The sequence below is a fragment of the Parasteatoda tepidariorum genome, chromosome 8 (assembly GCF_982258835.1).
Source record: "Parasteatoda tepidariorum strain Cologne lab strain chromosome 8, Ptep-v5.0, whole genome shotgun sequence".
In the NCBI taxonomy this organism is placed as follows: domain Eukaryota; kingdom Metazoa; phylum Arthropoda; class Arachnida; order Araneae; family Theridiidae; genus Parasteatoda; species Parasteatoda tepidariorum.
In genome coordinates this window covers 9,571,981-9,584,159 of record NC_141762.1, presented here as the reverse complement: position 1 = coordinate 9,584,159, position 12,179 = coordinate 9,571,981, and the positions used below count along the sequence as shown (strand labels likewise).

General features: G+C 28.8%; 1 protein-coding gene across 5 annotated transcripts in view; it reads left to right on the top strand.

Annotated features, from left to right (window-relative positions):
- The window catches only part of LOC107457283 (protein inscuteable homolog), a 55,988-nt gene that overhangs the window by 9,861 nt on the left and 33,948 nt on the right, over positions 1-12,179 (top strand). For 4 of the 5 annotated variants that reach the window (XR_015428629.1, XR_015428628.1, XM_087149801.1 and 1 more), the window contains exon 1: positions 8,095-8,247. The exons of the other annotated variant lie outside the window; for it this stretch is intronic. Coding sequence is in view for 2 of the 4 variants with exons in the window: in XM_087149801.1 (XP_087005927.1) it covers positions 8,191-8,247 (57 nt within the window). In the remaining 2 variants the exon portion in view is untranslated. Of the gene's footprint in view, positions 1-8,094; positions 8,248-12,179 lie in introns of those variants that run through there. 5 annotated transcript variants of the gene reach the window in all.

Here is a 12,179-nt window from a genome sequence, read left to right as displayed (position 1 = left end):
CGTATATACTTCTGTTGTGCATAATTTCGTGAATATTGCACGGAGCGTGCAACTTTTTTGACGATCAAACTCTTTCTAGTTTTCTGGAACTTTTACGGAACAGTTATAGAAGAAATCTCCACGATATGTCACAATACATTCATTATTCGAACATTGTGATATTGCTTTTTAATAAGTATATCGTTTATATTTTTCTCGTGCATATTCGTGAATATTGAACGGAGCATGCATCTTTTTTTTAGGATAAAACTCTTTCTAGTTTTCTTCAGCTTTACGAATTAGTTGTAGAAAAAAATCTTCGACATATATTGATATTATTCAAACGTGCGATATCTCTATTTAAAAAGCTTATCATCTCGCATAACCAAACGCTATCATGCATATTTTGATAATTGCGTGATTGTATCGATAATGATAAGTAATTAACGAAATTCATCATCGTCATCGTAGTTGGTCAGACAACCCAATGCCCAATATGGGCCAATGCATTCCTCCGGAAAATTTCTTCACAACGACTTCCAATTTATCATTGATCTCTAATTCTTTTCCTTAATTGTAAGAATATCAGACTCCACAGAATCAGCCAATCATTGACGATATTAACAAAGCAATTCTGCGTAGTGTTCTTTGTCCTCGATAGAGCTTTTTTTTTTCCTTTCCTCCAGACGTGAGCACGTACCTAGGTTTGCAAAACTTCGGTAGCGCTATAGCTAATTGTGTCAGTAAGCTACAAGAAGTTATCGACGAGTAAAGCTATCAGTTTTTAAATAATTTTATATTTCTGATCTTCGCCCGAAATATTTAAAATAGTTTTATGATCAGTTGATTGATGATAACTTATAGTGAGTCTATGACTTAATCAACAGAATTGTGATCTAGTTCAGTGCAGAATATTTTTATCGTTAGGCTAGAATTGTTGTTTAATTTTCTTAAGTTTCGCAGAATAATTATAGAATAACTATAGAATACAGATTGTGTCAATCAATAATAAGAAGTAAATGAGAAGTAATTGTACCCGTTGACGTGACTTCAATTCAAATAGAGAACGGTTTTTATCGCTCTCTATTAAGTTATTTTTTTCTTTTAGAAAAATTTTACAGCAAATGTTAAGATTTATATCTGGCAACACATAATCTCAGTATGTAAAGCAAAAAAAAAAATTGCAAAAGGCACTTAAATTTTTTAAAACTTTCAATCAAATCGGAATTTTGAAACAAAATTTAGATTTAGTTCAGAAATAAAAATATCTCTTTTACCTCTCATACCAAATTTCAACTCCGTAGTTGCATTTCAGCTGGATTACAGATCTATCAAACATGGCATTTTTTTACAACAAGTTTAACAGTTAAAAATTCTCGAACTAATTATCGAATGTTAATTTTTTTTTAATTTCATTGTGCTCCCTGCATATGTGCTATGTGCACAATTTCATTGTGCTACTACACGTCTGCGTAATCTCAAGTTTTATAGTTAATGCGCAACCAAACAAAATGAGCTCTAAGCTATACACTCAAAACAGCTTCATCGGCATCGGAGGCCCTTACGATTTTTCAATATAGAGGAATATAATTTTAGTACCATAATGAGAAAAAAAATTTGTCGCAATGCTATTCAGAACTGACGAGGTTAAATCAAACTTATAAATAAACCCCAAAAAAAACCTCAATACGCTATATTTGCTCCCATTATGCCAAGTTCCAAATCATGTATTTAAAAACATCTTACACTAAACCTGTTCCTTTATATCATTCCAGTCGAATTATTGTAGTTGGTTACGAAGTTGTAACAATAGGAACACCAACGGAAATAACTGAATGAATAATATAGAACTTTAACGTCCTGGAAGTGCTACTCAGTATCTTTATTAAGGGAGATTCATGCGGTGTGAAAAAAAGGGTATAAAAAAGTGCGGAGCATCAAATACCGGATATCCGAAACAACTCTTTATGAACTTTTGAATGCATTTTGCCTTTTCTGGAACAGTTGGCTTATATTTAACAGGTATAAACTGGGTTTGTACTTCGCCAAATGTCACGGTCAAATAATTTTCAACAACAGATAGTGACAGTTTTTTAATTATACTTTTTTTAAATGTTTTCTTTTGGACTTTATTAATTATGAAATTTGCAGATCTGCCAACCTTTTCTCTTTCCGAGAAAAACTTTCCCAAGTGTAGGTGAAATGACAAATGAATTACAAGTGTAGGTCGGTTGAAATATTTTTTTATATTCTGACAGAACTTTATCAGAATATCATTCATTTATACGTATGAAATAAATGAATTTCCAGTTTTTATCTGTTCGGAAATTATACTCGGTATTTCCTTTATCCTAATGGGTTAAATTAAGGTGACCAGTGCATTAAAAAAAACTAAAATACTGGTATCGAAATTTCTAAAAGAACATTCAGAAACTGACCTCTTTAGCTTTTTCAGAAATTAAAAATATCTGCTCTACCTATACAGGGACGCCAACTGCTGCGCTTTCTGGAATATTTTTAATAAAATGATATCAAATTATATAGTAAAATTCGTTAAAGAAGGATAGTTTCGCCTACTTTTTAATAGGGTAACCAGTAGATGAATGTTTTAATGTTGCATTTTATATGATACTTATAATTTTTGATATGTAGTGGTGACAAAATTACTTAAAATGAAAAATACTGAACTGAAAGTAACTTAAATTTCGTTACCACTAGAAAATACTATTTCACAAAGCGAAGCATGTTGACATGCCTGCCATGCCAATATAATTTTGAAAGATAAAGAAGTTCATTTTAGGATATTCGCATAAAAATTTTACTACCAGTTTTTTTACCTTAACGCATTGCATGCTGGCAACTTTTCCTAAAAGTGTATTACAGCTGTTATAGACATCAGACTAATTACATCAGTTTTCAGAAATCCGCAGTCCAATGATATATATACGTTTAAGTTATTTAAATGTAATGCTAGTCAAAAGCATTTTAAATCATGCTTGATCCAAATAAGAATAAAGTGTAAGTGCTACATTTTGGTACCATGTGGAATATAAAATACAAAAACTTCAATTACAAAAATGTATTTATGTGTAAACTAACATAATATACTATTTCCGGTAACTAATTTACACAAAAAATTATAAGATACAAATGGTAATTTCTAAAATCATTTATGCGTGGGTGCCAAGGGCGATAAAAAAAGTAATAAATGGTAAAAAATTAAATATTTTTTATTTATTTAATAAGCCAATCGTAACTACCAACATGACTTATATAACAAAGTATTCATATTTAAATTAAAATAACCAGTGCTTTCGCATTAAATAGTAAACTTAATGAAATATGCTTTTTAAAAAAATTCTATTGTTAATCTCTTTTAATAGGTTTTCGCTTTCACCAAAGGCCGAAGTATAGACATCACTTTTTTACATTTTTTGTCGACAGTGGTTTCCTTGTTTATTTAATAAAATATTTTTTTAAAAATTTTTTTATTCAAACTTTTCGTTAAAACTGGAATTGAATTTTAAAAAAAAATATTTCATTTACTTAAACTGCATGCTTAATTCACTTTAACGGCATTAATGTCATTCACCTCTCTTTAGTGACCCTACTGATTCTAAAGCGTTAATAAACCTAGCGTTAATGACCCTATTGATTATAAAGTGATATTTTTGTTTGTTTCAAAAATTATACTGCCCATTTCTGTTTCAAACAATGGCTCAAATACACTCAAACAATTCAAATTTAACTATAATAAAACTTTAGGTTTATATAAGTAATTATAAAATTATACTCATTGCGTCTATTATGTGTTTAAAAAAGTATCTACCTACATAAATTTTGCTTCATCTAAATCCATTAACTCAATGACACGAAGCGTGATTTTCTTATAAAAGACACCAATATAGAAAAAAAAAAATTGCAGTGTATAGATGTTTTTTAAACAAGACTATTTTTCTTTCCGTTACTTACCACTTTAGATTTAAAAAAGCATTTGTTATTGAAATTAAATATTTATGTTATAAATATATGGTTGCCACGGGCAACTAAAAAAGCAAAAAGGGGTGGTTCAAACTCAATTCATTTTATCTATTTATTCAAGCGTATGTACCACAATGACTCACATTGCAAATTATTCATACGAAAAACGAAAGCATTCATTGCATTTAATTTCAATAGTAAATGGAAAGAAATATAGTAAAAATCACAATTAATAAACTACCACTTGAAAATATTTATTCGCTGTCCGGCGCAAGTTGGCATCTCTGTGTATATAAATAAAAAAAATTTTGTGTGTTCTATATTGCATTAATTTCTTCAAACCATTTTAGTAACGATAATAAGATAAAAATATTAAAAATTTACTCGAAATATGTATTTCTAATAATCTTGACTTCGCCGGTCTCCGGTGACCCCCGTGGCGCTACGAACAAACTCAGTGCCGGTCACCGGTGACCCTCATGGCATTCAACGTGTTAATATGTTATGTTATAAAGAACTATAATGTTGGTGCAAAATATATTTTTGCAATGCAACTACTTTTTTTTTTTTTTTTTTTTTTTTGAAAAAAAGAAAGGAAACGTCCTCTTCAAAAGACAGACCCAACTAGGTTAATAACTACATACGAAATCTACTGCTGCTTTATATTACATCAATAATTTTTGTGTTAATGAATTATCCGGCAAAAAGATTTATCTCGACTATACTAAAGGTGTTTTTTTAAATAATTCATGTATTTCATCATAAATAAATCATAAAACCTTGAACATGCAAAGATTCTCGGACGACGCAAGGTACCGACTTATATTCAAAAATATAATTACAAGTCTAAGTAACATTATTTTAAATTTTAAAAAAAGAACTTAATGACATAATAAAAATAACACTTCTTCCCTTCAGAAATGAGTTAGTTATCTTTAACGATTCGCTGCATGATTATAGAACACCTGCACTTGGTTATCACCTGTCTACTTTGAAGAAGAATGAAGTTGTGTTTACAGCCGTTGCCAAACAATGTTAAAAACTAAAAATAATTGAATGAAACTGTTGATTTAACTTGTAGTGCAAAATTACAGTTTTAAGGGCCCACTCGATTTTCGTATTGATAAATAAGATATTCGAATAATATACTATACAGCAGGGCTATCTAAATAGCACGCAAAGGCACACAAATATTTTAGACCGCTATAACATACCATAAAGTTTAAAAACGAACTAAAATACTTCACATGCACAAAAGAATTCACTTTTATGATAGGGTGCAATAATTTTAACAAATTTAAACTACTTTTGATTACCCCAAAAACTCACATAAAACATTTTTAAACTATGTTTAATTTTTAAAAAAAAATTTCAGATGCTTACCAGTTGTAATCCTCAAATAATAAAATCATGGAAGTTAATTAAAATAAGTAAATTAAATAAACATAAAAGTATAACAAATTAAAATAAATTCAAAAGGTATGAATTATTTTGACAAACTAAGCAGTTATTAAAACATCTTTCAACGCCCAACTACCTAAAATTTTCCCAATTAATTGATGATAAGTGACATCTCATGGTAGTTTAAAACAATTTAAGACTTAACTATTAAAATTAATATTTATATCTTTAAATATAAATGTTACTATCGCAGATTTGCGATCTTAACGTTTATAAAAAGAGAAAGTTAAGTGCAATTAAGAGCAATAATTATCTTATAATATTTGTTTCAATTTAATACCTCAAGCATGACTTTTTAGATGTTTATTATTTTATTGATATAGAATTTTCTTTTGTGTCGGAGTAAACGAAATCTTTTTTATTATATTTATTAAACAAAAAATCAGTAAAATATATTTTTTGCTATTACAAGAAAAAATCCTCCGCCTAAAACGGAAAAGTTGACAAATACGTATTTAGCTTCACCGTTTAAATTTCTCATCAGAATTTTTATACTAAATCTACTGAATTTAAAATCAAAAAATATTTTCTCACGACAAAAATTAAGAAAACGGCAGCCTCTTTGAGATAATTACTCAAGACAGGAAGGCAATCGACGATTTTTTTTAATCCATCGTGAGAAAGAAAAAAATTACGCAACCTTAAATGTAGAAACAGATTTCGAATGTTTATCCGCTAAGAAATCTCTTGTCGCAAACAATAAAACTGCTGCTTTATGAATCTTAATTGATCGCTGCCATCAAAAGAATGTGCGAAGAAAAAACAAACGAGAATAATTCGAAATTTTCTCTTACCCCCTCGGGATCTAACGGTCCTTGAAAAATAAAAAGCAAGCTGCTACTAGCTGCTCAGTTAAGCGCAACGGACATCCAAGAGACAATGATTTATCTGGCATTCTAATTTGAACATTGATGGTTCTGTTAGGCATTTTACTTTTAGAATTTTTCTAAAGATATGAAAGGAAAAGTGTTTGACGCAGTTAATTTAGCAGGAATGTCATGGCTATGACGAGTAATCGGAAATAACCATCACAATCAGCTATTAACTGGTTATATAATAAGCAACTGAGCAGAAAACAAACAATTGCTAACAAAACACGGAAGTTTAATTTAAGTGTGCTGCGTAGCTTCTAACTTGTATGGTTATTGAGGGAAATTCGTCTTTGTATTGGCATTATTTCTAATTTCTATAGCTAAAGCCTTCGGAATTTTCGATAATTTTGGCCAAATTTTAAAACCCTCATCACTATAAAGATGGAATATAGAGTGGAGTTTCATACAAACTTTTGCATCATTTACACAAAGTGATGAGGAAATTTTTTTTAAACCCTTTGAACACCGATGTCACCTCTGAGGCGCCAAAAACAATTAACCCTAAAATTACAAATTTTTATACCGTTCTAAATAGTAAACACAATATTTTAGGAATTGCGTTGGTCATTGCCCGGTATGCTTTACTTTCTGATGTATTTTTTTTTTTTTTTTTTTTTTTTTTTTTAAGGTTAAGTGCCACTGTCCGATCAATACCTACAAAAATGTCTTTTAAGTTTTAGAATTATTTCTCGGTATGTACCTCCAAATCCGTAGTGAAATTCAATCTGAATTCCAATGCTAATTGGAGTGCTCAAAAAAAAGTGAACACTTAAATAACTTTTTATCCAATAAACGGATTCTTACGTGACCAAATTTTATTGGTTCGATGGCGTAATTTAAAAAGAAAACGCTAATTTAACCTTTGCAAGCCGATGTCGAATTTGAGGAGCCATCAATAGTCACCACTCCAAAATTAAAAACTTTTATAGCTTAATAATTAGTAACCACGTTATTTCAAGATTTTGTAAATAGTGTAAATGTTTTTTCTTTATCTTTATCTTCAATTTGTTCCCTTTATTATGTATCAACTTGCGATTTATTTTTATGTATCACTCAGACTTGATTTTATGAATTATTGTTCATTCTGAGATTTAACTTAATGTTAACGCAGCACCTCCCTTCCCTTCCACCACATATTCTTCAATTTAGATGAAAGAGCAGATATCCATTCATGGATAGGTACTCTGAAAAAAATGATTAGTTAGTTATTTCAAGAAATTTATAAAAAATATTGTGTTATGTGTTTAGGGTTTATATTTGTTCAAACAACATATTAAAGTACTGGGAGAGCAGTTTTCTTTATTTTTTTATTTCATTTCGCCAAACATTAAACAAATCATCGTATGATCATCAAACATTTTCATACGTTTTTTTATTCATAATTTATTATAAATTTAATTAATTTAAATTTAATTTTTTTGAATCTAAAAATTCAAAAGATGCATAAATTTCATCATTTTAATTTTAAAAATAAAATTTTACGAAAAATCTATCTAAAGTCAGTTGTTAATAGGTTAAAACAGGACTCAAAAGGAATAGTTAATTTTAACTCACAAATTAAGAAGAATTTCACAGCCATTAAATCTGTAAATAAAAACAAGAAATGTGCAGGAAAACACCTATTTAGGTGGCACCGGGAATTACAATCGTGAAGGATGATCCCCCTCCCCGCCTCCTTCCATAAGACTTAATGTAGCTTTTTGATAAGGGGGTAAGGGGATGACAACCACGCGCCGCATGTTCGAAAATCATTGAAATATTCTATGTAAACGCAAACGATCTCGGGGGTCGCGTGGCAGATGTCGAACGTCGGTTGGAAAAATGGAGGCAGATGTCCATACGTTCGTTCCAAAGCCCGATCAAAATGTGAGAGGCACATTTCATCAAATGGAACACCATGGGGCAGAAGGGATCGAAATCCAAAGCTTCGAAACTCGCGACTCCCCGTTCTACGGTAAGTTTTTGTTCTGTTTTGCTTTGCAGACGACCGTTATTTTCCTGTTTTCAGTTCGCTTTGCGTGAAAGCGTTTTTAAATTATTCGCTATAAAATCGTTTATTTCTAAATTCAACGAATAAATTAAATTTCTATTTCATATAGTATACTAAAAATTAAAATAAATAAAACCATTTAACATTTTTTTAATATTTAAAAATTTACATATTTTACGATATATTACGATCATTATAAAAAATATTTGCTTTATATTTACTTATTTCATTTATAATTTTTTTGTAGCTTTTATGCAGAAGATAATCATGTTTCCATTTTAATGTTATTTGCGAACTTTACAAACGCTAGATTGTTTTAGCAATCATAATAAAACAATTTACTGTTAAATGAAAAGAAAATTTTTAAAAAAAAGTCATTAAATATCTTATTACTATTTTTTTTTTTTTTTTTTTTTTTTTTTTTTTGTCGTGTCTGTGACATAGCCGAATCAGTTGTTTCCATGCATCTTGATTACTGCTTCTGCGATCTTACGTATAATTAAAGTAAAGATAAAGATAACCATTTTCATATCCTATTTTTTTAATATAAAGAAATATTAACATAACTTTACGCCTAACGGTGATATGTTTTGGAGATTATAAAAATAATAATATTTATATTATGCTTCTTAACTTTTCGATATTTTTAATTTATTATATTCGAGCGTCTCTTTTTTTTTTTTTTTTTTTTTTCTTTCCTTTTTTCTTTTTTTTTACTCAGGCGATCCTTATATTTCTGTTTTATTTTCGTCAACGTGAGATATAAATTATTTTCTTTAAAATAATCTTAATGATGTTTTATGACGTTAATGATGTTATTATTTAAAATAATCTTTTTTTTATTAATGTTTTTTGATTTTCTGTTTTAATATCTAGACAATGTTAAACACCAGACAGTGTTAGCTGTTTCGTATCATTTACCATTACGTTATTTTTTTTTATTCAAAAATACTAATCCAATTCGATATTACAATTAGTTATGGATTTAACTTATGTATCGAACATCATTGAATTTAAATCTAAAAAAAAAAAAAAGAAATCAAATAGGTATTTCGTTATTTTGGAGAATTTGTTAAGCTATGAGACTTTATTTTTCTTTCTAGATCAATGGAATAAATCTCTGCACAAAATCCTTTTGTCCGCTGAATTCAAATATTTAAGCGGGATATATCCATATCGTGATCTGCCATGCCAACTACAATCTCCAAAGCGCCAAATTGTTTTTAAACTAAAAAAAGGGGGGGGGGAGGTTTGCTCGGGGATGTCTGCGAGTTATTTTCATACCCTAATTATATAGTTCCTAGAAAGAAAATTGTAATTTACCTTTTTCACAAAAAATGTGAGTTGTTTCCTCATTTTACTTACATAAGTAAATGGCATTTAATGCTACTTATTCTTGGAATATCAACTTATAATTAATGCGTTTAAGGCAATAGAAATTTATAAATCCTATTTTAAGAAGAAGAAAAAATAATTAAACACAAAAATTTTTAAACGGCACAATTTTTTATTACACTAATTTTAATGTTCAACTAATTTTTTTTTAATAAATGTGTAAGATTATCAATTAGTTAATGGAAAATATGCCTGAAGAAAATGGGAATCTGAACCTTAAATTTAATAACAGTAATAAATGCCACTTCTTCTAATAAATGCCACCAAAACGTTAGAGTTCATAAAAATGTGTTGTTCATTATTTATGGAAAAAGATGGATAAAAATTTTTGTACTGAAGCTGTAGTAACTACATTTTGCTTGCAGAAAATGTAAACATTTACTTTAATTTTACTTAGATAAATAAATATAATTTCCTGCAGCTTTTATTTATTTATTACTTTTTTTTTTGAATATCAACTCATACTTAGTACATTTAACGGTGATAAAAAATTATTAATTCATATTTTATTAAAAAAAACTGATTAAATATAAAAATATGCTAATTTTTTTCCATAAGGATTAATTGTTATTAAAAAAATTCATTCTATATTTAAGGAAAACATTTTTAACTTAAATCAGCTTAAAGAAAATATGAATCTTACGTTAATTTTAACAACAGTAATAAATGCCATTTCATGAAGCTTTTACTTGGAATATTAAATATTATCACATCTAAAATGAAGTTGATAAAAAATTTATTATCCATAATTTGTGTGATAAATTAATTGAATATCAAGCGATACGTTATTTTTTTTTAAATAAAAGGGTAATTTAATCAACAGTTTAGGGAAAAGTTTTAAACTATAATCTGATTGAAGAAAGTATGAATGTTTATCTCAATTTTAATAACGGTAATAAGTACCTTTTTTTGGAATAATAAATACCATAATAACTGAAACGTTAAAATAAATTTAAAAAATTACAAATCAGAATTCATTGAAGAAATTAAAAGAGATAAGCTAATATTTTTTATTACTGAAACTGAATTTTAATCCTAAGTTCGTGGAAAAGTTTTAAACTGCATTTTGCCTGTAGAAAATGTGAATATTTACCTTATTTTTTCGCATAGAAGATTAACCTTAAAAAAATTATTAGATTTATCAGCGGTTTTTCAAATCATGGCTTTTTAATCCTCGGCGTTTGATTTGGAAGTTAATTTATCATTATCGTGATTATCGTAATCCTTGTATCTCGAATTCTTTAACATCCATAGTGAGAACAACCAGTCTAATGTTTTTCTTTCTAATGTTTAACGGTCCAGCGAAGCTTATTATCTTTTTTTTTCTACTCTCATTAATTCGCATTATTTCGTTGCTTCGCAAAGCATTCAGTGAGCGGAAGATTTCACATAAAAAGGCTTTCAAACTACTTTTGGTTCGTGTATGGTTTAATTTATGCCCGATGAGATCTTTCTGGTCATTTAAACTATTGAAAATGACCTGTTTTTACGGTTAAATCTAAACTTTCAAAGTATCATTGTCGCTGTATACGCTAATTCTACACGAAAAAATAATATTAATAATTTGGAAAAACTTTTTTCTATTTCAATTGGGAATAAAATCTGCAATAATTATTCATATAAGGATTTATATTTTTGTTTTTTTGATAAATAATAATGAGTTGGTAATTACTTTTCAATATTTAAATAATATAATAAGTACAGTGGTCAGTTGACTGCGGCTAAGATCTAAGACCAGGAGGGCAAAATTACAAGCGCAAAACATTCGAACCATATGCATACCTGCCAACTTTTACGCATTTGGCGTAAAATTTTATTTCTGTATTTAAAGTGGTAGTAAAATGTATGCTTTCTATATATTCCTTGCATTTATAAACTTAATTTATAATCTTTTTGATCCACCACTATTTTTAAAAAAATTAATCACATTTATTAGTATGTAATACTGTTCTGTTGATCCGATTAAGCTTGCTTAAAATACAGCGCATGTTTCTGCATAAAATTGTAATTTAGATTCCATTTTACTACCACTGGGGAAAATCATCCTGAAAAGGATTAAAAGTTGGCAGATATGCATATGTGATATTTTTGCAATCCAAGTGCAGATTGTTAACCCTTTGCACTCGAGAGGTGACTGTCTGTCACTTGTAAATTACCCACCACTCTACATGTGAAATTTTTTTCACCTTAACCCCTTGGGGACAGGTGATTCCGAAAATTTGACCGAGTCTGGCATCAGGGCCTCGTATACAAGCTCATAAATTTCAATATCCCCAAAGATCTAATACTACTAATTAATAATTATCTGACAAACAGAACTTTTCATATTAAGATCAATACAGCATTTTCTTCCGCTAGAAACATTAAAGCAGGAGTTCCGCAAGGTTCAATTCTCGGCCCTGTGCTCTACCTAATTTATTCAGCAGACTTTCCAAATTTTAATAATATGAGAAACATCACCTCAGCCTTCTACGCAGATGATACAGCACTTATGAGCAGAT